The 26,457-nt window shown below is 40.0% G+C and overlaps 1 protein-coding gene across 1 annotated transcript in view; it reads right to left on the reverse strand.

Annotated features, from left to right (window-relative positions):
* LOC148109194 (uncharacterized) overlaps positions 1-26,457 on the reverse strand; it is a 76,202-nt gene that overhangs the window by 42,241 nt on the left and 7,504 nt on the right. The window contains exons 4-6 of the mRNA XM_087866142.1: positions 20,971-21,148; positions 18,841-19,033; positions 9,358-15,357 (exon numbers count right to left, since the gene is read on the reverse strand). Of these exons, the coding sequence (XP_087722268.1) occupies positions 19,019-19,033; positions 20,971-21,148 (193 nt within the window). The 3' untranslated portion in view covers positions 9,358-15,357; positions 18,841-19,018. The remainder of the gene's footprint in view (positions 1-9,357; positions 15,358-18,840; positions 19,034-20,970; positions 21,149-26,457) is intronic.

Raw genomic sequence — 26,457 nt, forward strand, 5'->3', positions numbered from 1 at the left:
CTAATTTTCTCATCATTTAAAAACTGTAACAGGGTGATAACTGGTGATACCAAATTGTCTGACACCGGGTAGGAAGAGTTCTGGGTCCTTTTACTCCTTATAAGTCCAGATAAAATAGGAATTGTCAAATAATCCATATAGGCTCCAAATGATTACAAGTTCATTTGACACATGCTCACAAACGATTCTTTTCATGATTTATTCTAGAGTCCTGTCCAGAGGCAGTAGGGGAAAATGTAGTTGATCAATACCTTTACACTTATTGAAAATACAGATTGTATCTATTTTTACATATTTTTCATGATTCTTCTAAGATTTCTGACAGAGGTTCAGCAATATCATCTTCAAGTTTCCTGTTTCCTGCAAAATACTTTGCCTGGATTTAGACTGCTGAGGCCCTCAGAGACTGCATAGAGGACATTTCAGAGGTGCAAGGAAGCCCGGCCATTATGCACAACTCTTGTCCATCATTAGTTGAAGGCTTTCCCCAAAGAGATCGACTCAAATATGTCTGGAATGCCCTTCCAGACTGAAAAGTCTCTACCTCTCCAAGGAATTTGGGTTTCAACCCCTTTCAGTGATATTTGTTTTACACTTTTTATTAAAAATAAAGATAACTTTTCTTAGAAGATAAAGCAATATTAGTTATTTCTTTGACATTGGAACTTCTATTTTTCAGATCTTTGTTCTTCTGCCTTTAGTTCCTAAGAGCATTTCAGTTGTCTACAGCAATTTTCCTAAGCCTTGGTTTGTTCTAGATTTTACAGCTCTTTGGTTTATTCATATTCATCCTTACCTGGCTGTCCCTCATTTCTTGTTTGCCATGTTCTTTCCAAATCTGACCCTATCTGAGAACACCCATCTTAGGTTAGGTTCTATCAGAAGACCTTGAGAAAGGTCATGAGTACAAGGTCATCCTAGGAAGCACCCACAGAAGACAGAGTAAACGAGGCAGGGAAAGGATGTAATTCAGTGTAAGATGTGTTAAAAAGCAGGATACCACTGTGGGTGGACAACCGAGGCTCTGTGTTGCTGAGGAGCTTGGGAAACTGCATAGAGACTACCTCAGGGGCCAAGGAAGCTGACATACTAGGCACACTCTTGTCAACGATCAGTGAAGGCTTCTACCAAAGAAATTAATTATGAAACACGTCTAGGCTGCCTCTTGCAGGCTGAGAACTCTCTGCTTTCCCAAGAAAAGTCTCAAGCAAAGAGTTGCAAAAGTTTACAGTAGAAAGCTCTTGGGTCACTCCTATAGGCACAGGAATTATATGTGTCTGATGGATATGAACAAGGCTACTGACAGCATCTGCTACAACACACCAGGATGGATTCATGTGTCTCTTTAGAAAACAGCCAGGTTTTTTTAAAAGATTTATTTTATTTATTTTAAGGAGAGAGCAAAGGGAGGAGCAGAGGGAGAGGGAGAGAGAATCTTAAGCAGACTCTGTGTTTAGCGTAGAGCTTGCTGGGGCTCAATCTCATGACCCTGAGATCATGACCTGAGCTGAAACCAACAGTCAGCCTGCTTAACCTACTGCACCACCCAGGAGCCCCAGAAAACAGCCATTCTTTATCTCAATGACATCAGATTCTCTATTATTGTTAGAATGTGTTTTCTGAGACTCTAAATCCTACTAAGACATCCCCTGTTATAGCCTCAGATCGCAGAATCCCAGTATCTTTCCTTCCATTTTTTGGAAGTTGTATCTCTAGTGTCTAGGGTAAAGATTCAAATGATTCAATCGTTCTTTTCTCCCATTACTCTAGCTTGGCAATGCCACCACCTCCTAGCATTAGCTAGTGGGCAAGGGTCTCAGTGTTCTCATCCATGAAATGAGGATAATAGGAGTATTTATTTACTAGGTTGCAAAGATTAAAGAGGTTAATATAAGTAAAATATATATCATAGTTCCTGTAAAATAGTAAACACACTAGTGTTAGGTATTATAATTACTATTATTAATTACTGCTTTCTCTAACGACTTTTAAACTTCTCCTTTTCTCTGGGGCGCCTGGGTGGCTAGGTCAGTGGAGCTTCCAACTCTTGATTTTGGCTCAGGTCATGATCTCAGGGTCCTGGGATCGGGCCTGTGTTGGGCTCTGCACTTGGCGGGCCCTGCTCACTCTGCTTGCTCTGCCCTGCTCTCACACACTCCCTCTCTCTCTTTCTCTCAAATAAATAAAATCTTTAAAAATAATTAATTAATTAAAAAATAAACTTCTACTTTTCTCCTTCTTAGTCAAAATTTTGCCTGAAAAAGTCATTCCCTTTATCTCTAAAACCTTCTAGGACAGGGCTTCTCAACTTGAACACTATTAACACTTGGGATTGGATCAATTTTTGTGTGGGGAACCATCCTGTACATTGTAGGACATTTAGCAATATACTTGCCTTCTACTTACTATATTCCAGTAGCACCCTTGCCCCAAGTTATGACACCTAAAACAATGTCTTCAGACATAGTAAAACATCCACTGGGGTAGGGGCTCAAAAATGTGGGAGAAGGGGCGCCTGGGTAGCGCAGTCGTTAAAGCGTCTGCCTTCGGCTCAGGGCGTGATCCCGGCATACCGGGATCGAGTCTCACATCGGGCTCCTCCGCTATGAGCCTGCTTCTTCCTCTCCCACTCCCCTGCTGTGTTCCCTCTCTCACTGGCTGTCTCTATCTCTGTCAAATAAATAAATAAAATCTTTAAAAAAAAATGTGGGGGCAAAAATAATACATGACACAGAAATAAGCGGTCAGTAAATATTTGTTGAAAGAAAGGAAATAAAGGGAAGTAATAAAAAGAATGAAATGAGGGAAGGGAAGGAAGGAAGAAGGAGAGGGAAGAGTAAAAATGGGAGAAAAGGAGGAAAGAGAGAGGCAGAGTCAGAGAGATTCCTTGTGAATGGCAAGAATTTATCCTATGTATGCATTTAGCTAAATGAGAGAATCGGTAGATGACCTGATGGCTAAGCCCCCCAGTGCTGCCTCTGTGCCAGCTTCATGATCAGATTCAGGGATATCCAATCTATGTACTTGACCTGGGAACACAGTCCTCTGTTACTTACATTCTATTGCCCTTTTACTCTGTACCCAAATATTCTCCAATCTACCTCAACTTTCAGGTTCATGAGTTTTTATGGTAGATAAATGTTGTCTTAACAAATGACAGTACTTGAGCTCTTTTGCTAAGAGCTCTACTATTTTTGAGTAATCTATAACTGCCTGGTCCAACATGGTAGCTAGTAGCCAATATACTTAACATTATATATGCTGATTAGTAATTTTTATTTGATTACCTATTGAAATGATAATATTTTGGACATATTGACTTTTTTTTTTTTTTACTTTTTACTTAATTAATATGTACACAGAATTAGCAAACTATGAAGGTGAAGGCGCAATCCTCCAGACTGACAAATGTACCCAACACTTCTGACACCAATTGCAAGGAGTTATTACAGTCCAATTAAATGTTAGAGAGAAAACAGCCCTCACTTCAGGCATCAACTACAAGTTTGTAGGGGTTTCCAAAACCACTCCCAGTTTTGATAATTCACTAAAAAGAGTTGGCAGAACTCACTGAAAACTATCATACTCACAGTTACGGTTTATTATATGGAAAAGATAGTGAAAGGAAGAGACTCATAGGGCAGAATCTAGGAAGTTCCACTGGTGTCAAGACGTGCTACCATCTCCTGGCATCAATGTATAACAATACACACAGAGTCTTGCCAACCAGGAGAGCTCTCCCAAGCTTTGATATCCAGTTTTTACTGAGGCTTTATTACAAAGGCAAGACTGATTGACGTCCTACATGGTCGAACTAAGCCTTCAGGTAAACTGATACCATATGACCCAAAGCCCCCACCTTAAATCACCTGGTTGGTCTTTCTGGCCTGGCCAGCCCCCACTCTCAGACCACTGGGTATGGCTTGTCCCACCTTATATCTTCTGTGGCTGGCTCCCTCTCTGAACAAAGACAATCCTATTGGGTATGACATAAATTAGTCCTAGAAGCAAGGACAAAAGCATCTTTTGGATCAAGACCAAATTCTTTACTACACAATATGGCTACTAGACAATGTTAAATTAGATATGTGGTTCACATTATAGTTCTATTAAATAGTAGTTATCTATACCATTCTGTAGCCAAAATTCTTGTAGTCAATCCTATCATAATAAATCTCGGTAATATCTTTGATTCATATAATCAAATTGTGCCATTTTCTGTCACCTGAAGTATTTATCTTTTTTTTTTTTATTATTTCTGGTATGACCTATTGGGAAATTTCTCCATGTTATTCCACTTTCTAGATCAGTTTAGGGTAATAACATATCCACATGTTTTAGAATCCCCCTTCTATTTTCAGCTGATCCAGCTAACAGATCTCTTAGCAAATGAATTTTCTCCCTCCTTGGATCTCCACTTTCCCATCATGAGCTCAAAACTTTGATAATCTTAAACCATTCCCTAGGCATGATATCATCTAGCAACAAAGTTCTTAATTGGACATATCCTCATTTCTCTTCTATACTCTATACCTTGTATGGAAAAGAAGAACCTAAAGCTTCGTAGACCCTAGGCAGGCTTTCTAGGTCTTTTTCAGAAGTTTTATTAATCCCTTAAACATCATAACATCAGAATAATCGTCTACAACTTTCACCATGTCCCCTGTGTAAGTACTCCAAAGACATGGTCCTCTTCCCAGTTAGCTGTTTCAGGCTTACAGATAGCCCTGTCTTGTTCAATACTTTGACTGTTAATCAGTCTGATATAAAGTTGTTTGGTTCATGCACCATTTCTTCAATACCTGTGGTGTGATATTAAGCAAGGGTCTTAAAAAGATGAGATAGAAAATTTCTACTTTCAGTGACTTCCCAGCCTATAGTGGAAACTTAGCAAAAAAACCTTACATGGCCAGTGCATTTTAAGATTATGAACTCTACGGGACAGGCAATTTGAAGACAGACCAGAGCTGAAATGTTCAGTCCACAGACCATGGACTCCTTGAGGAATTTAGTTTATACTATTATTAATTTGTACCTTATCAGAAGAATTTTAAAAATTTTAAGTTTAGTAAGACCTCAGTTAAGAAATATCCACTCTTAAGGAAAGTGCTGCAGCAACTGGGTAAAAGCAACTCAATTAGCTGTGTCTTTGCAATTGGGATTCCGAAGTCCTGGATCTTATGAGGTTAAAACAGTCCATTAATTATGGTTACTCTGTGTTCATCTTCCAATACCACTTTCTTCTGTCATGGGGCATATACCAATTAAAATGTATACATATTGTTTTTATGAACACATTAAATGGAAATGACAATCACTAATGCAAAACCAAAACCACTAAGTTGTTCTGCTGTGATTAATTGTGGAGGTGGGGATTGTCTGAGATTCTGCAGCCTCAAGCAAATCTGTTGATGGCTTCCATTCCCTGGCAAAACCACCGAGGAGAACTCTAACAGATATTACATCTGCACATATGCTGTTGGTTGTCCTTCCTTCACGCTTATTCTGCCCTAGCTGACTTCGCACATCTGTTGTAATTTGGTGAATAATAATAAATACCCTTCTGCAACGTGTGATGCTTCAAGGCACAAACAAATAAAAAATCATTTAGGCACTGAGATTGAGGAAATAATCACATGGTAACAGGGACCATCTCACTGTGCCACCTTGTGCCAGACTAGGAGTCTGGATAGCCAAGTCTTGATCTAATATTTCTCTTCCCTTACTGAAAGCTCTTAGGGAAGGATATCTCTTAACTCTTCGGTGTCGATCATTCATCTGAAGAGTGGGGACAGTTATATGCCCTGCCTCGTTTCTTCAGAGTGGTTATAAACATTAACTGAGATTCTCTTTTTTTTTAAGTACTTAAAAAGTCTTTCACAAGTCTATAGGGACAACATTTTCTTTAGGGTTTTATTGACCACGGCCTCGTTTTTCTATTCCTTAAATGAGATGGTTTTGCATAGCACCACGCAGTTATTAGTGCTTTTCAAAGAACAGGTTTAAAATTCCTATTACTAGTTCATAAGTCTGAAGTTGTCTTCTGAAACAGAGATCATAATGTTTTGATCACTCATCAAAAGCTATTAAGGCAGGAGCTAGGAATCTTCTGAAATATGCATGCTCGTCAGGGAAACCTCAGAGCTTTGGCTGCAACTAAAGAGCACAGTTTCCAGCAACTCTTTATATTTGTTCTTTCTTGCCAACAGGTGGTTGTAGTTTTCCCTTCATTACTAAAGCATTGCCTGACAAATAGCTGTATTACCACTGAGTGGTAAAACCACCATCTTCTACCATTATTCTATGCCCATAGAAATGTCTTCTGCTGTTGACTCATTGCAAATTAACTCGATGGTGCTGAAATTAATCACCCACACTCTTTATCTCTATTTAGAAAAAATAGGAACTCTATGGCTTTTTGTCATTGGTACCATGAGGAGCCCAACATAACTTTTGCATCATTTATAGTGCTCTGTAATTGCCTTAATAGGTCTAATTAGTATTCTGGATTTTGTTTTCCAAGAGCTTGCATATTTTTAATGGGTTTACTCTCTTGTTAAATGGTCTAAGACTTTCCATGAAGACCAACTCCCAACAGAGGCAGACTGCCTATCAATAAAAAGACAACTAATCTCAGAATGTCTTTCCCCATGATTTTAAGTTCAAATATTTAGAATGTATCACCTATAACAAGAAAATAAACTATGGTTGTGAAATTGCAAATCTCTCAAGAACATACTTTGCATGATTTTAAGTTTAAATATTTAGAAGTTAGCTTTCAGCAGTATAAGTAAAAGTGCTCTGTTAAAAACAGAGCTAAAATGCTAATATTGTTTCAAAAGATATTTTCTAAATGACTATAGTCAAAATATTAAATTATAATATTTTATAACTGAAAAGAACTTCTGACTGCTTTCATAAGCATTGTTCATACTAATGAGTCTCAAATGTTTCAATAAATGGTGGACTATAGATGCTTTAAAGATTCTTTTTTTTTTTTTTGATGCTTTAAAGATTCTTATGCAGAGATAAATATTCTCTTTGTTTCTTTTCAATGAACATTTCGACAATTCTTTACAAATTGGATAGAGTATAAAGATTGGTAGAAATTCTGACAATTTATTTCAGGAAATCATTTGATTCCATATGTTGCTGCAGAAGAACCACCCAAGGAAGATACAATATACTAGTACTTTGCTTCAAAGAAAGAAAAAAGACATCAAAAGCTGCCGTCCATAGATCAGATATTTGGAACATGGAAAAGTAAAGGAAGAGAACCCACAGTGTTCATACATTAAAAACCTTAACACAACTAACAAATGTTTTTGGAGTGTCCATTAGGTGCCAGACATTGGCTTAGGGGCTATTTGTGAACAAAAATGATCTGCAATAGGGGCACGTGGGTGGTTCAGTCATTAAGCATCTGCCTTCGGCTCAGGTCATGATCCCAGCGTTCTGGGATCGAGCCCCGCATCGGGCTCCCTGCTTATCGGGAAGCCTGCTTCACCCTCTCCCACTCCCCCTGCTTGTGTTCTCTCTCTCACTGCCTCTCTGTTAAATAAATAAGTAAAATCTTAAAAAAAAAAATGATCTGCGATAGAATGTAAGTTACATTCAAGTGGAAAGGACATCAATAAACAAATAAATATGCAAGAGATAGTTCGATGTTCACAAAGAAGAGCAAGATCCAGGGCTGAAGAGTGAAGGAGATACTCTTAGAAAGTCCAGTGAGGACGTCTAGGTGACTCAGTCAGTGAAGTGTCTGCCTTCATCTCAGGTCACGATCTCAAGGTCCTGGGATCGAGCCCCCCATTGGGCTCCCTGCTCAGCAGGGAATCTGCTTCTCCCTCTTCCTCTACTCCTCCCCCTGCTTGTGTTCTATCTCTTGCTTTCCCTCAAATAAATAAAATCTTAAAAAGAAAAAGACAGTCCAGTGAAAAAGACCCCAGATATAAGAGATGAAAGACATCCTGACTAAAGTAAGGGAAAGAGACGAGGCTATCTGGGGTTGATGCATTAGTGGACAAGGAAACTAATGCAGATGCCCTGAAGCAGAACAGTGATCAGCATGTTTCAAGGAACTGATCTGAGGTCCTTGTAGCTGGAACACAATGGGACATACATCTTTTATTAGACTTCTTATACTGTAACTGTTAGATTGTCCCACAAAGTGTTAAAAGGCCTACTGCCCAACATAAGACAAAAAGAGAAAAACCTTTGAACAAAAATGCATAAGCATACTGAGTAAAAATCAATAATCTGAACGACATGCAGAACACATTTATGTCAAGGAAAAAAACAGTATTATGATGTATGAAACAAAAGCAAAGACACTGGTTTGGTTTTTTCTCTTTTTCTGATTCCTTAGAAAATTATTTAGTTGCATTTTCTCTGAAAAATTAAAACCCAAGTTACATTTAATGGGAAAATGAAAAAAATGCTTAAAAATCTACTCATTACCTGTGGGAAATCAGAATACAGACCTTATAATCTGATAAAACTGAAATTTTATTCTTAAACTCTCTTAAGCATTATTAATAAAGATGCTGTATCTTGAGGTGTGTGTTTTATAAAAATCAGGTAAAAGGCACTGGATTATATATTTTTGTCATTGGGATTTCCATAATCCTAGATTTTATAAGATTGAAACAAAACACTTTAAAAATAATTTTTAATATATTTTACTTTATGTGTTTGCCATCTTTACAATCACTTACACAAATTTATTCTATCACGGTGATGGATGGATGGATGGATGGACAGATAAATAGAGAGACAGATAATAGATAAATAGATGATAGATGAATTAAAGTACGTGTGCATTGATTTCATGAACACATTAAATGGTCATGATAATTACTTACGCAAAACTAAAATAAGGTGTCCTTATGTTATTTACTCAGAAAGATAGTCTTTTATGAGATTTCCTCTATCATTTATTTAATTTAAACAATATTTAGTAGTAAAGTGAAAAGAGAGAAAAAAATTCTGCTTTAGAGTAGACTATAGACGTGATATTGCACTGGCTCTGCCCTTTACCAGCGGTGTGACCTCAGTAAGTTACTGTACTTCCCTGAGCCTTCATGTACAATAATTTCTTATTGTTTTAAACATACACTATCAACATCTATGACACAATACCAAACATCTAATAAGGTGCTCAAATTTTGATATCTATTTAATTATTAGTAGTAGTATTTTGTTTTTACTATCATAGTCACTATTACTAATCAATTGTAAGTCTCACTTTATTGATGACAGTACAAAAAGACTATGGCCCAAGCGAAATTGTAATACTGGGCCCTGCCAGGACCTACTTCAAAGAAAGACTTGCTCAACCTTGCATTATTAACTTACCTTATAGCAGATGGCAATTTGTGATGAGATGCTTCCTGGGAGTTATGCTGTGTTGCTGTATCCTTGTTTGATGGTGAAGGCCACGCTAGCACAGAAGCAAACAGTGACCAACATCTGCAGGATTATAAGCTCAATGAAGAAAAATAATGAAGAAGGTTGTTCTCACATTTTGGTCTAAGAGTTCTTTTAGAACAAAGACATTTTAATGACTTAACATGCCTCTCCAGCAAATAATAGTTGCATATTTTTATGACCTCCCTTTCAAGAAAGTCACATTAAGAAAAGGGTTCTATAACTCACAGAACACTTCTTAAAGGAACTTATTCTATTAATCACAACAACTGCAAATACAACAATACATATATGCATAAAATCCAGGGTACATGTGGCAATTTATATGTTACAGTGCCATCTCAAATCTATGGGAGGAGGGGAGATAGATTTTTCAAGAAAAGCTTTTTTTTAAAATTTTTTTTTTAAGATTTTACTTATTTATTTGAGAGAGAGAGTGAGCACAAACAGGGGGAGGGGCAGAGAGAGAGGGAGAAGCCTACTCCCCACTAAGCAGGGATCCTGATGCAGGGCTTCACCCCAGGACCCTGAGATCATGACCTGAGCCGAAGACAGATGCTTAACTGACTGAACCACTCAGGCACCGCTCCAAGAAAAACTTTTAAGTCAACCTGGTAATTGTCTAGAACAATATTAAGTTGGTCCAACACTTCACACATTAAATTTCCAAATAATCAGAAGTGAAGCAGTCAATATATTTAGTGTGACACTCTACTTCCAAGAAGCCTCAAGACTATAAACATGGAGTCAAGACACAGCACATTCTGAATATAAGACCACACTGACTCCATTTGAGGTCAAAAACCTAACACCATATCTCCTTGGGCATCTATTCTCTTAGTCAGAAGCTCACCCTCCTTATGCTCCAATTTGAACCTGAAGGGGCCTGCTGGCATAAGTACTCTCAACTTACTCCATGATGTCCTGCATCTCTGTTTATGACTCTCATCACCCTCAGAACTCCTCGCTCTAGTCACAGTAAGAAGTCCCACATCCTCTTCCGGGTCTCATTCTTTCAGGCCATCCAATGGCAGAAACTCTTCTACTTGACACTTCGAAATTCCTTACTCCATTAGCAGCAAAATCCTCTTCCCTTCACCTTCTTCGCTCAACCGAAACCTGGCTCTGCCCAGTAGACCCTTCTTTCCCCGCAGTTCTCTTAAGTGGTGGCTGTTTCTAATGTGTAACTCTTAACACCACTGGGCTGTAAGTGAGCCCAGTGATAGATGTCATCCTCAGTCCTCAATGCTGCTTTCAGACCATTCCCTAAAAAACCCAGCTTCGAATCTATTGCTATCAGACTAGATCACTAATTACTCTCTATTTTTGCTGACACAGCCTATCAACTGGATCATTTTCCCTAATTTCTCAACAATTACATTCCCTGATGTGATCCTTTTAAAATATATCCTATTTGTTATTCTGCGATGATTCCTAATTTCACTCAAAATAAAAGCTAAAGTCTTTGTAAGAGTCTAGAAAGCTGTGGTTTCCTCTCCAACTATTGTCCCCATTCACCACACTTCAGTCCCACTAGTTTCTTGCTCTTTTTCAGGCATGCTCTAGACCTAGGGCCTCAATCTAGCACTTTCTTCTCCCAGAGATTTGCATGAAAGTCATTCACTTCCTTCCTTGCTTCGCTCAGATGTTACCTTCTCAATGAGGTCTGCATCAATTACTTTATTTGTTTATTTATTTATTTATTTATTTATTTATTTATTTATTTATTAAGATTTTATTTGCTTCTATCTATCCATTTAAGAGAAAGCATGAGCGTGGGGGCGGGGTGGGGGAAAGCAGAGGGAGAGAGGGTGGAGGGGAAGAGGGAGAAGCAGGAGAGGAGAAGGAGGCTCCCCACTGAGCCAGAAGCCCCCACATGGGGCTCAATCCCAGAAACAGGGATCATGAACTGATCTGAAGGCAGACGCTTAACCAGCTGAGCCATCCAGGTGCCCCTCAATTACTTTATTTTAAATTGCAACTTATACCCACCACTTGGTATTCCAGTTCCTCTTAACAGATTATTTCTATTTTAATTTTAAAGCATTCATCACTTTCTGACATACTATATAATTTACTTATTTTGCTGTTGTTGTTGTTAATCTACCTCCTTCATTGGAATGCAAACTCTGCAAAGGCAAGGATATTTGTTTGTCTTGATCACAGATACATCCCAAGTGCTTAAAATGGATCCTAGTACATGAGAGATACTTGGTAATTACTTGTTCAATGAATGGAGCAACTGATCAAACAAAAATTTAAATGTTAAAAAACTAAAATTATAAAATGCTAGAAGAAAACTGTGCATTAGGCTGGAGACTGGAGGACAGGGTTTGTGTAGGAAAGAACTTTCTATTGTCTCTCAAAACCCTAAATCCATAAAAAGATAAATACCTTGAATGAATTAAAATGTATAAAACAAACAACCTTTTGCACAACAAAACATCATAAGCCAAGAAAAAATCTCAAATTACCAAAAATAATTTTACTTTTATATTACAGGTAAATGTTAATCCTTGTCTAACAAAGTGATGACCCAATAGAAGAATACCTAAAGGCTATGAATATCCAGTTCACACATAAATGGAAATAATCATGGATTTAACCATAGGAAAAGATGTCCAACCGCTCTCCTAATGCAAATTAAATCTGTCCTGAGATACTATATTTACCCAACGGACTGATAAAATCCAAGAGCTTGAGCAAGGTTTCTATAGGTGAGCATTATAATAGCATTCTCACACATTGCTGAAGAAAGCATGAACGGGTACAACTCCCGTGGAAGACAATTGACCAATATCTGACAAAATCACAAATGCATAGACCTTTGGACCTGGTTATTACCACTTTTGGGAATTCATCCTATACAAATCTATTTGCATACATGTGACATGAGGTTTATAAGAGGGTTTTTTGTTGTAATATGATGTGGCCTAGTAAAATACTAGAAACAAAACAAATGTTCTTCAAGAAGACCTTAACTTAAGTAAATGGCAACACCTCCATCAACTGAAATACTATTCAATTGTATAAAACAATATGGTAGTCTATATTTCAATATGACCAAAGTTCCAAGATGCAATGTTAGGTGAAATGTGAAAGAAGTACAACAATGGTATCTTGTGTTTAAGAAATGGAAAAATTAGACTATTTATATTTGTATTTGGTTACATGTGTATAAACAGAAACTGGAAGGATACATAAAATATTAATAAAAGTAGTTACCTATGGAGTTGGGAGGTAGGGATTGGGCAAAAGAAAGGAAAAGGTGGGAGTATAACTTTCCACTGTATATCTTTTTGCATTTTTATGTTATTTTTGAACAATGAAAACATATTATCTATCCTAAAAATCAAATGATGAAAAATGGTTGCAGAAAAATAGCTCATAAGAAAATCATATCAGTACTACATCATTGAAATGCCAACTAACTTCATTTTGTAAACACCTGATTGAACACTTTGTAGATATCAAATATGAAACCAGGGAGAAAAAAAACATTTCTCCATTTTGACTCAAGGAAGACTGTGGTAAGGGAGGAACAGGAACCGGTAAAGAATTCATTATTGTTATTTATTAGCTACTGTAGGCTGGCAAACATGTCAGGACTCCAAATAAAACAAGGCAAGAAGCAGTATTAGCATCAAAAACACCACTGACAGTGAGCAATACCACTTGCAGAATGAATAAACAGGTGTATAGCCACTTAAAGCTTAATTTCTCCCTAATAGGAACAAATAGATAAATAAAAGAGAAGCCTTCCCATTGAGAGCAAGAGAAATTGGACCACAGAGCAGTAACACCGCACTACTATTGAAATATCAATCAAGAAAGTGGGTGATGAAAATAGAAGGAAAATGTAGAACTGGGGGGGGACCCTCCTTATATTTAGCATCTGTTGATTCCTTTCTATGTACAATGCAAGGCCCTCACATGAAAAGAGATGTCCATGCTCCCTCCTTTGGGTCCAAAAGTTTATGGTTAAAAAGTGGTGAGTATGGACAATCAGGTTTCTCCCACTATCAGACTCCTAACAGCATATTGGTGCCTGGGAAAAGATCAAAATTCAAAATTTGAAGTATGGTTTCTACTGAGTGCCTATCACTTTTACACCATTGTAAAGTTGGAAAATTGTGAGTTCAACCATCATAAGTTGGGGACCATCTGTACATAAAAATCTTTTTCAAGTCCAAACTCCTACCTCTAATGTACAAATATTATATCCTCCAAAATCTCATCTTATAACTCTTCGTTTTCCTAGTTATCACTTATAGAAAATGTGATTCATACCAGTTATATACATAAAACATGAGGTCACTTCATAAACTACATAAGAAAATTGGTCTTGTGGGGGTGCCTGGGTGACTCAGTTGGTTAAGCATCTGACTCTTGATTTCTGCTCAGGTCATGATCTCAGGGCTGTGGGATCAAACCCTGAGCAGGGCTTCCCATTCAATAGGGAGTCTGCTTGAGTTTCTCTCCCTGTGCTCCTCCCACCCCAACATACACTCTCTTTCTTTCAAATAAATAGATAAATAAATCTTTTTTAAAAAACGAAAATTGGTCTTGTTAATTTATATTTACCTTTCATTAAAAAAATCAGTGTTTTTAGTGAGCAGAGATTTAGAATCTAGTCAATAATTTGACAGCTAAAATTAGTTTATTAATTAATTTAGTGATGCTAATACAGTCAAATGAGGCCACAAGTTTTACTTTTAAATTAATTACCTGTGCATATTCTTTAGCAATACGGAAGCATTTCACTTATTTTGCAAAACAGCTGTTAAATTTCTAATTTTTTAAAACATGCTGCTAAAAAATCTGCTTTTGCCCATAAAAGGCACCATATTTACATCTCTATTATTCTCCATTCCAGCGCCTTCCTTTGAAAGCAGGTGGCCTGCATCTCATAATTAGCAAAATACTAAAATAGATCATCAAAATGCAACTTTGTCAAGTTCCTAAAAGAAAGAATTTATGTCAGAAAACAGTCCGATCGATAATGATGATAGAGCTGATAAAAGTCTGCTCTCTACAGAACAAGACGTCTCTAATAGCATTCCACATTCAGCCCTCCCTTCCCCGGTCCTCACTGTCACAGTCCCCAAAGCCGGGTTTGGGATCAGGGTGAACCCTGGTAAGTGGCAGGAGAAGGAGCCTGTCTGTGATAGCAGTGCTAGCCCCAAAGCTGCCTTATAATCTGTATGAACCACTCCACAGATCTGAGAGCTCCTTACTAGCCATACCTCTACCATTTGCTAGTTCTTTGGCCACTTAATCTCTCTGAAATTTAGTTCCCTCATCTGCAAAAGTAATACAGTAATAATGCCTGTTACCTAGAATTATTATTAATTAAATTCTTAGCACAGGGTCCTACAAAAATAAGGCACTTAGGTGCAGGTGAAAGGGCAAACAGAATACATGAATTCACTTTCTCCCCTTCCTGAAACCCTATCATAATGGTGGTGTTTTATTTGTTTGGTTTTAAGACACAAGGTTACAAAGGCAAAGTGAACAGAAGAATTAGAGAAAAGTAATAGACATTTTGAAAACAGAAAGTAAATACCTGACTAATGGTGACTGACAGCAGACCCAGGAAGGCAAAATGCAAAGCAGGTAATGGGGTGAGTGAGAAGCGACCCTATTATACCCTAGAACCACACCCCTGCCACCCCTGTCTGGGGTATGGGAGACAATAAAGCCAAAATATGAAAATCAGTGAAAAATCTTTTTAAGAACCAGTTATCCCACCATTATCCAACCAGATTAGCTGGATGACCATTTTTCACCAATGAACATGGTGACTGCTGTGACCTCAGTGTTCTTACCTGGGCACTTCAAAGAAGTGGAAAGTCAGGTCTCTATAGAACCCGTCCAGCAGAAGATTGAAGAGCTTTCTCAGAACAATCAGCTTTCTCTGATCTCTACCTTGAAAGACAGGGACCAAAACAAACAGCAGTAAAAATGCTTCTCAGAAGAAACAGAAAGTATGCAGGGAAAAGAAATATTCAAAATATTATTAAGACCCTGGAAGTACAATCAAAGATAATACTATGAAAAAGAAAGCAAACTACGACCAAAAAGAAGAAGAAGAAGAAGAAGAAGAAGAAGAAGAAGAAGAAGAAGAAGAAGAAGAAGAAAAAGAACATTAGAGAAGAAAGAAGATCTTCCTGACAATAAAGACAGTAAGTAAAGAAGAAGAAGAAGAAGAAGAAGAAGAAGAAGAAGAAGAAGAAGAAGAAGAAGAAGAAGAAGAAGAAGGAAAGAAAAAGAACATTAGAGAAGAAAGAAGAGCTTCCTGACAATAAAGACAGTAAGTAAAGATATCTACCCCCCCATAAATATTTCCAAAATTAGGAAAGGGCCATATGTGAGTGTCTTCTAGCTCTGATACCCTACTTTCATATCCTTTCTTTATACTCATCCTCCCTGACTCTCCATTTTGATCCAGATATCTCTTATCTGTACACTAAACCCATCCTGTACATACATCTTTCATAGCACATAAACAATATACCATAATATTTGTTTGTCTATATCCCATCCTAGAGTGTGAAGTTTCTCCAGGGAAGGGATTGAATATCACCAACACCAGCATAGGGTCTGGCGTATTAGTCGGTACTCAACAAATGGTTGTTGGATGGATAAATGAGCAGATGAATAAACTGCCATCACCAGGTTGGTATGTCACCAGAACTGATAATTCCAAAAGTCCATGATTAGCTTTTGCTAAACTCATATATGCCAATTCCTTGAAGGAAACACACACACACACACACACACACATACACACACAGAAAAATATTTGGGTACAGGAAGAAAGGATGGATGAGATCTTCCCTTCAGTAGAGAACACCAATTTCTGCTTCAATTACAAAGGCATATGCTCTATTACTAGAGTTAAACTCTCAATGCCCATTTGTGTTTTAGAATATTAAGAATATTTGAAGTTAATTTGTTCTTTTTGCTTCTGTATTTTCTTGCGCCTATACAGTGCACAGGTATACCTGGATAATAAAAATTAATTTTATATGCATAAACTATATAAAATAATATAAATTCAAATCAATGTTTAAATATACTTAATTTTAAAAAAATTCTCATCTCTATGAAATGTATTTTGAACCAACAATGGTAAGGATTCTCAATCCTGTTCATGTATCATAAACTCTATCTGTCCTGGCCCAAATGTATGGAATCAAAATTAATGGGAGAGAGGGGCGCCTGGGTGGCTCAGTCGTTGAGCATCTGCCTTCAGCTCAGGGCGTGATCCCAGCGTTCTGGGATCGAGCCCCACATCAGGCTTCTCCGCTGGGAGCCTGCTTCTTCCTCTCCCACTCCCCCTGCTTGTGTTCCCTCTCTCGTTGGCTGTCTCTTTCTGTCAAATAAATAAATAAAATCTTTTTAAAAAAATTTATGGGAGAGAGACACAGGCATGTGTATTTCTAACAAGCTACACAGGTGATTCTAGCGCCCAGGCAGGTCTGAGAAGCACCATTTATAGAACACGAAGGCTCATTAGAGATCCATGATCTTAATCCAAGAACTCCACCCAATAATTGCATTCAGTGACTTCATTCATAACCCGTAGGTGGAAAAGTAATCATCAGTTCAGTAAAAGGGGAGAAGGAGAATATATAAAGAATAGGATTCTCAGGGTGACTACTGAGAGCACAGTTTAATCCAGTTCCAAAGTACCTATTAAGTGAAGACAATGAGTAAGATAGGATTTATCAGGCTTATTTCAAGTTTATCTTCCTTTTCTGTATTTCTAACTGCTAAGGAGTAATTTCTTAGAGGATTACCTCCATTAAAACCCACCCTCTTATCCTTTTTGCTAGCAATTCTTTCCAAAGTATATAAAAGCTTATTTCAGTTTTTAAGAAGCTAGTAAATCAAATGGATATTCAAGTTCATTTGCCTGGTGTCCTTGCTAAGAGTTGACATTGAAATAAGAGCTGATAGCATATGCATTTGAGCTATTAACCAGGCCTGCTAACCATTTATCTTTTTTTTTTCCTAAACTCAAAAACTGAAATTCTGTTAGCCTGCCACTTTATTTTTATTCACCGTATTGCATTCAAATAGCATCACTATTATATTGTTGTAATAGATCATCTCCATAATTGAATATGAATACTACCACTTTGCACTCTTCCAGAGTTATCAATTTCAGTGTATTCATTGTATTTTTTAATGTAGCTGCACAGTAAATAATGCAACACAAAGAGGCTTTAACCTATTCCCAAAGCCTACAACAAGGATATAAAGCCAGTGGTGTATTAGCTTAAAAAATAGATCAATCTTATCTTGTAAAAAGAAGATAAAAGGTAGTTCTGTCAGAAAGGACAACCACGCTTGAGGCTGTAAACCATACTTGAGAAAATAAAGAGAAGTTTAGAAGCATGTGTTAAATTTTGCTTCCTGTCCTTGGAAAAAGTCTTCAAGTCAATGGACATTTTAAAAACCAAGAATGGATTCAATCATCGAGGTATTTCCTCATGTTTACTATGCTGAGAAAGCATACGCTCCTCAGTAGCAACAGTAACAATTATATTGTCATTTCATAGCACTTTACGAAGAGCTTTAATATACATAAAAGTGACAATTAATTGAATTCTTCTTAAGTATGGTCATTACACTATCCAATGATATCCTAAGGCATATAACACTAAGCAGAGAACATGACAGCATCATCACAAGAGTAACACAATAGTTCCTCAAAACAGCAACAAAGTTCTATGCAAATTAAATATCTGCAGAGCCAGGTAGGAAAAAATATTTGGATAATGCAAGAATTATCCTCAAGTTTTTTTTTAAATGTTTTTTTATTATATTATGTTAGTGACCATACAGTACATCCCTGGTTTTTGATGTAAAGTTCGATGATTCATTAGTTGCGTGTAACACCCAGTGCACCATGCAATACGTGCCCTCCTTACTACCCATCACCAGCCTATCCCATTCCCCCACCCCCCTCCCCTCTGAAGCCCTCAGTTTGTTTCTCAGAGTCCATAGTCTCTCATGCTTCATTCCCCCTTCTGATTACCCCCCTTTCTTTATCCCTTTCTTCCCCTACCGATCTTCCTAGTTCTTCTGTTTTTGAGAAAGGCACTCAGCATCATTTGCAAACCATAGATAAGCCTGGGTGAAACGACTGCAAAGTGGATTATGAACTCTTCGTACTGTTGTTGGTTTGCACCCTTGGGAGATTCTTGGGTAAAATCTGAAACTGGTCCCATTTGTGGACGGCAAGGAGAGACTGAAGAAACAGGCTGGCCACTCCAGATCAGTAGGCGGCAGGTGTAATAAACAAGGGAACTTACAAGGCTTGTCTTGGGCGGCTGCAAAATGAGTAGATTTCCTCACCTGCCGGCCAGAATCTTGAAAGTTTATAAAAAGAGGCCTTACCCGGGTTCCTTCATTGCCGAAGTCCAGTTCCCCCGTCAATCAGTGGTCACGTCCTCTCAGTGACCTCCTCCAACACTCCATTCCTCTAGACTGGCTCTTATAATCTCACGTGCCTCCATCTTCTGCGGTGTGCCCTGAGCAGTCAGCAAGGGGTTTCTTTAGCATGGAGGTGGCTCCTTCAGCAGCTATCTGGCTGCTCAGAGGCACATACCACAGCAGTAATCCAGTCCCATGCAAGAGAAAACACAGATTAAGAAGACAACGATCCCCCAAATCAGGGACTTTTTCCAGCAAGAGCCCCATGATCCAAACTATTGATTTACTAAGTCCCCTAGGCTGGTGGTTGGATCATTCAAGGTGTTCACTGTGTCCTCATAGGTTTTAAGAAAGATGACACATTAGCAGATGCATCAGGTATGAACACACAACCTTCTTTTTGGATAATGGCACAGGTGCCTCTTTGCAAGGCAGTAGTAATGTCCAAAGCCATCCTATGGAAGACAGCTTTTCTCATTAAAGACATTTCAGTGTTCAGGGCTCCTGGATGGCTCAGTCGGTTAAGCATCTGCCATCAGGTCATGATCTCATGGGTCCTGAGACTGAGCCCCACGTTGGGGGGGGGGGGTCCCCTGCTCAGCAGGGAGTCTGCTTGTCCCTCTTCCTCTGGCCTCCCACTCATGCTCTCTCTCTCGCTCTTTCTCTCTCTCTCTTTCAAATAAATGTTTAAATAAAATCTTTTTTTAAAAAAGACATTTCAGTGTTTAGTAAAGACAGGCTTTGTTGGGTGAATGTGGCAAGGGCTTCTGTGTATTGGTCCTCCAGGTCAATGGAGGGGACAAAGATGGCAGCCAAATGATTATACCAGTGGAAAACAGAATATGTTCATCTGGTCTTGAGAAGAGAGAAGTTGGCAATTTTCACTACCATGGGGCAGATTCTCCCCTGTGCTCAGAGAAAACCTAGGTTGCAGTGACCCAGCCAGCCAGGTGGAAACCATGGCCAAAGATCTGTGTCACACTTCCACATGGTCCCATTCAAGTCTACCAATAAATACTCAGACAGTGTGACCAAACTAGTCACTATTCTTTAATGTGACAGAATGACTACAAAGTTCCAGTGATATCCATCCCGTATTCCTGGTATAATTGGGTTGGTTATATTTAGAGTGATTCTTCTGTTTCCAACATGGGAGTATCCATGTGCTCAAATGTCCATGATCCAAGGTAAGCCACATGAACCCATCCCAAATGTGACTAGCCACCCATGACTCTGCTGGTGGTATTTGTAGGACCTCCTGGTTAGCGATTTGGTGGACTGCCTTTATAGTTTGAGTGACAGAAAAAGAATACCTATGCCCAGTGTTATTGATAGCCATAGACCAGGTTTCTGCATCAGTATTGGTCATATCAGATGAAGTAAGAGTACTAGTCCTAGCTTGTTCTTCCTTAATGTACTGCTTTAGGACCTTCCAGTCACTTCCCTGGAGTGGTGATACCCACCATGGTAAACCAGATGAGCTAGAGAGGAGCTTCTTTTCCACATACCCAACAGCTGGATGGATTCCTTTGCCAGGCATATGAGTGGGCCCACTGCAGACAGGTATTTCTTTTTTTTTTTTTTTAATGTTTTTTTATTATGTTATGTCAGTCACCATACAGTACATCCCCGGTTTCCGATGTAAAGTTTGATGATTCATTAGTTGCGTATAACACCCAGTGCACTATGCAATATGTGCCCTCCTTACTACCCATCACCGGTATTTCTATCTGGTACCCAGCCCATGACCAGACACCACAGGAGCAGCAGAAGTCTAAGGTCAAAAAAACAGATATTTAGTAGGAAACTGTATGGGAAGGTCTTCCCCTTCTCCAAGAATTATACTTGTGGCCTGATCCTTAGATGTTAATATGGCTACAGCTTAGGAATTTGACCTAGTCATGCATACCATACAGGTTGGCTGGGGAAGGCAGCACGGTCAGGTATGAGAAGACAGACTGGGGGTGGGATTTGCCAGACGTGGACCCCCACTTTCTCCCCTTTCAGTGGTGCATGTCCCATCTAGCTTGTAGCCAGACAACAAAATTGGAAATTGAATAGTTCCCCCTCACCCAAAGATGCAAAGTAACTCACCCATCCCGGTGGGACATCCCATTGCAAATTCCAGTAGACAATGCCTTTCCCAGGCATCAGAGGGCTTGGTGTTCTCAGCAGCATGGCATGTTGATCCTTGGTGAGGGTCTGGGCAATGGATGTTTCCTGGGACTTCCATACCTTTACATTGTTGGGTGGCTTGGCAGGGGTCCACAGTCTGGCATATGAAGCAACAGGCTGTTTTGGTTGAGCATTCAAATGTATTGTGGCTTGGGGCAGTACTTTAATCCACCCAGTTAATGTGAGGTTTTACCTGTTAATTTAATCTGCTCCTCTAATATTCCATTTTTCCTTTCTACTATCCCTGCTGCTTGCATGTTATAGGGCAGATGGAACCTCCATTCAATGGCTTTTGCCCAGTTTTACATACTATGACCTTTGAAATGTGACCCCCAATCACTGTCTGTTTGAAGAGGGTATCCACATGTGGTACTCGGGTTGTCTAATCCTCTAATCGGAGCAGCCTGGTTTGCACAGGAAGAGGAGAAACCTTGGGTTAGGCCAAACACAGTGTCCACACAAACCAAATCATGTTTAGAACCCTCACTCTGAGTGAGGGCGTCAATATAATCAATTTGCCAATCCCTCACCAGTTGGGAACTTCAGTAGATGGCCCCAGGCTCCTTTGGCAGTTGCCTTGGGCATTGTTTAGAATACGCAGGACAGCTGTTATTGCATTTATCAAGTAACTGTATTTCAAGGGCAATCCAGCATCCCTAGCAATACATAATTTCTCCCAAGCATTGCAGTAGCCACTCTTTCTATGCACCCAATCTGCTGTCTACTAAAGAGTCAGTTGCTAGGGCTTGTACTAAGCTAGGGCATCAGCTTCCTGATTGCTAGGGGAAGTCAGCACTTTATGAGTCAGGATGTAGAAGATAGTGAAGACTGCCTCAGACTCTCCCAGGCAAACCCAAATGTCTTTCCATATATCTTGACTCCACAAGGGCTTATTCATGGTAATGATCTATCCCTTAGCTTCCCAGTACCCCAGCCATAGAGTTAGAACAGCCCAACTGTCCATGCAAAGGGTTACTGGCCAGGGCAGCTGAGTGATCACCAGCCAAATGGCTCTGAGTTCAGCCCACTGGCTGCTGTTTCTATCCAGATGCCTGACTAGATGCCATCTGTATTCTAAGCACCAGTGGGAACTTCCCCTGCTCCACTCTATGACTACACAGGCCACCAGAGGAAATTGGTGGGACATCTGGATTCCACAAGGCTCAGAAGCATCTGAGTTTCTAGAGACAGTGATGCACAAAGTGCTTCACTTCTGTAAATGGGCTTGTCACTTACTCAACACGCAAGTTTGAGCCATGCCAGAGATGAGTTGATGGAACATATTCTCAACCCATCCTTGATAGGAAGGAAAGTTCTTACCATGATATTCTGTTCCTTTGTGAGAGGGTCTACTGGGAGGAATGCTCTGTACACCACTAGGAGCTGCTGCTCCATGGGAGTTTATCAGTTTTCTGCCCCCTTTCAAAGCTGGGACCAAAATCCTAAGAGTACGCTCTCCTTCTATTGCCTCTGTCATGGTGCCCAACCCACGGCTTCCAGAGTCACAGACACATCTAACTCAGATAGTAGCCCTACTTGGGAGAGGTTCAGAGCTTTAATCATTAGTATTTTGGCCTTCCCAAAGGCTGCTTGCTGCTCTGTACTTTTTACCAAGTGGTATAAGGGATGATGACACACTGCCAGGTGGAGAGTAAAAGTCCTCCAAACCTCCAAGTCCCTTCAAAGGCTTGGCTCTCTTTTGTGCTCGTAGGGGTTGGATAGGCTTGCATGTCATCCATCATAGCTTCTGGGACAGCACACACATCTTAGCCAAACATATGACTCCTAAAAACTTCATGGTGGCATCTCAGCCTTGAACTTTTTGTGATTTCATGGCCTATCTTCTCTTACACAGATGTTCCAGCAAAGTCTGCACAATATCCTATGGCAAAGGTAGGTCTTCACATGTGAACATTATATCAACAATGTAATGGGCCCGTTTTACTGATGTGGGGAAGGAGAATAGGAAGAGGTCTCATGACATATTGTGGGGCTGTACAGGTTGACCTGAGAAAGCATTTGAAAGGTCCATTGTTGGGGTTTCTGAGTGGCACAGTGGCACAATGGGTGCATCCAACTCTTGGTTTTGGCTCAGGTCCTGATCTCGGCATCATGGGGCTCCAATCTCAGCATGGAGTCTGCTTGAGATTCTCTCCCCTTCTCCCTCTGCCCTCCCCCTCGTGCTCTCTCTCTCTCAAATAAATAAATAAATCTTTAAGAAAAAGAAAAGAAACTTTGCAATGACATGGATGGAACTGGAGGGTGTTATGCTAAGCGAAATAAGTCATTCAGAGAAAGACAATCATCATAGATATCACTCATATGTAGAATTTAAGAAACAAAGTAGAGGAGCATAGAGAAAGGGAGGGAAAAAGAAAACAAGATGAAATCAGAGAGGGAGACAAACCAAAAGAAACTCTTAACCATAGGAAACAAATTGAGAGTCACTGGAGGGGAAGGGGATGAAGGAATGGGGTTGCTGGGTGTTGGGCATTAGGGAGGGCACGTGATGTAATGAGAACTGGGTGTTATATACAACTGATGAATCACTGAACTCTACCTATGAAACTAGTAATACACTATATGTTAATTTAATGTAAATAAAATAAAATTAAATTTTTTTAAAAAAAGAAAGAAAGATCCATTATTGTCCCTCCCATGTGAAGGCAAATTGATCTTGTGATTCATCAGCCACGGGTATACTGAAAATTGTATTTGTTAAGTCCACTACAACGTGGTACACTCCTAGGATCACAGCCAAGTATCTAAGATGGTGGCAATGTTGGGCACACTGCATGGATGGGGGGGGGGCACTACCTTGTTCAGTTCTCAGTAGTTCACAGTCACCCTCCATGAGCCATCTGACTTTTCACTGGCCATATGGGGTTATTGAAAGTGCTATAGGCAGAGTGCAGAATAACTACGTGGGGTGCAGTTTTTGGATAGTTTTTCCTATTTCCTTGGGCCTGAGGCTATTTATATTGTTTGTCAGTTACCATTTTTCACAGGGCAGTGGACTTCCTGGTTCCCAGTTGGTTTCCCTTCAGTACTGGCTTGATGACTCTAACCCAGATGCAGAACTCACCGACAGATGTTTGCAAATCTTGTAGGATATTATTGCCCAATGTGTTCTCTGGTATTAGAGAGATTAAAACCTCATATTTTGGTAGGGGAAAATGCCTAACTTACAATGTTAAAGGGAACCTCCTGACTAGAATAATTTATCTTCTGCAACCACAGATGGCAATGGAAGGGGCCAGAAAACTTCAAAGATGTATTAGTGTACATCTGGTCCCAGTGTCAACCAAAGCCATCACCTTTTGTTTATATCTGGGAGTTCAGTGAGTAGCAAACTCAACATGAGTTCTCTGATCACCCCCACTGACCCTCACCTAGAGGCAATATTGACCTGTATCTTATACTTGGGGTGTAGGAGGCACCCACCCCAAATAGGACTACTCCCCGAAGTCCTCTTCTGGAGCAAATAGGGGCATCAGGGATGAGGGGCAGGTGGGGCAGGTTTGAACTGTTGTTTAGGTTTTAAGGTTTTGCACAGGCTAAACAACACAGCATTGGGTTGTCAGTCTACCTTTTGAGGTGGAGTCCCAGCAGCCAGGAGGTCAAACCACATTTGCTTCCAGGTTACTTTTACAGGATCCTTTACAGCTGACTGGGATAACCTTTGATATTTCAAGTCCCATCGCTGTCTCAAGTCTTTCCCACAGCTACTACTTTACTGGGATTTGTCAGTGTCCCCCAGATGAGCAATGGATTGCCCAACATCATAAATGTTCTGTCCCGTGACAGGGCTCAGCATGGATATCAGCGTCCCATACCAGGTCCTGGGTTCAGACTGGAGTGTATTGGCTTCCATTCCTGCAGTGAATGTGGCCCAATCAGAGACTTCAAAGACAGATGGCCTGTCTCATTCCCAACTTCCTAAAAGTTTGTTGCACTTCCTCTATAGATTTCTAGCATTCCATTTGCCCAGAGAGATCCCCTTCAATGGGCCAGACCTCCTGCAGGCTAGAACAATCCAATCCACACCAGGCTGAGTACCTTGAGCACCGGAGCACCATGCAGGTCCTGCCAGAGGACAGGATGTCTGGTAATGTTGCTCATTTTCTGTGCCTCCTACCTGGTCAGAAAAATGTCATCATCCCCTCCCCTGACTCCCACCTCACATCCCATAGCCACACTAGCTGTGCTGGAATACTTTCCCTGGCCTTTTGCTGGAACTTGGCAGCTAAATCAATAAGCTCAGTGGGAGTATATTCTTTCATCATGATTGTATCCTAAATTGGGGGCTGCCCTGCTGGCTGGGGTTGTTTTGCCTGTGCTGTGCTATTGTGTTTGTATTAGGGGTCGGACAGCATGAAACATTTTGTCTGTTTTACTGTCAATCACATCCTCCTCTTCCCACTCCTTACTTTCTAGGGATTCCATCTCTTAGGGTCCCAATCAGGCTTTGTCACAAGAGCTTAGACCTTAATTCACAGAGCCTGTACCCTCCTAGCTTTGCAAAATAGCACAGTTAGTTCTCCAGCTTCCTATCCTGCTCTCCCACCCTGTCTGCCAGCCCTGAAGCTGAGTAATGGACACCCACATGTCCTATTTTAACCTCAGCTCTTCTTTCAGCTTTCTAACTTGGCTTCAGTCTCTAGTTTGTCATTGTTGGCCAGCCAAACGGCCCACAGCAGAGGCCAGCCCACTGCCACAACCATTCCTTTCCCTTCTTTGCCCCAGTGCACTATCTGCAGTTCCTCAAGCAAGCACATCAAACCAGCGGGTGTTTTGAAGGCATCCCTGTACTCATATGAAGGTCCACAAGCATCCTACACGCCACCTCTCCCCACAGAGAGGTTGGTGGCCAACTTGGGGTTTCTGTCCCCGTACTTCTTTCCCAAGTTCCATTCCTCTGGTCTCCTGGCTGGTTTGCCAATTGTTTGTTCACAAATTTGGAAGCTTCTTGGGTGAAATCTAAAACTGGCCCCCATTCACAGAGGGCAAGGAGAGACTGAAGAAAGGGGTAGACCAATCTAGGCTGGTAGCGGACAGATATGATAAGCAAGAAAACTTACATAGAAGGCTTGCGGGCAATTACAAGACTAGTATACCTCCACACCCACCTGCCAGGATCTTAAAAGTTTATAGAGGTCTTAACTGGGTTCAATTGCCTATAGTCCAGATGGTCTCAACAACACATTACTTTCTCAAGACTGCATTCTTGAAGTGGCTCCAGTTATGGAGGTAGTGGGCAGAATGCACATTCGAAGGACAAGAAGGGGTAAGGAGCCTCTGATTACCCTAATGCAGCTCAAGGGCAACCGGTTCTCTCTCTGATCTCCTCCAACAATCGGGAGCTCCTTGAAACTGAGACTGCTTCCTTCTCCCTTTCCTAGAGCC

This window comes from Ursus americanus, chromosome 12 (genome assembly GCF_024610735.1).
Source record: "Ursus americanus isolate L20-20 chromosome 12, mUrsAme1.1.p, whole genome shotgun sequence".
Classification (NCBI taxonomy): domain Eukaryota; kingdom Metazoa; phylum Chordata; class Mammalia; order Carnivora; family Ursidae; genus Ursus; species Ursus americanus.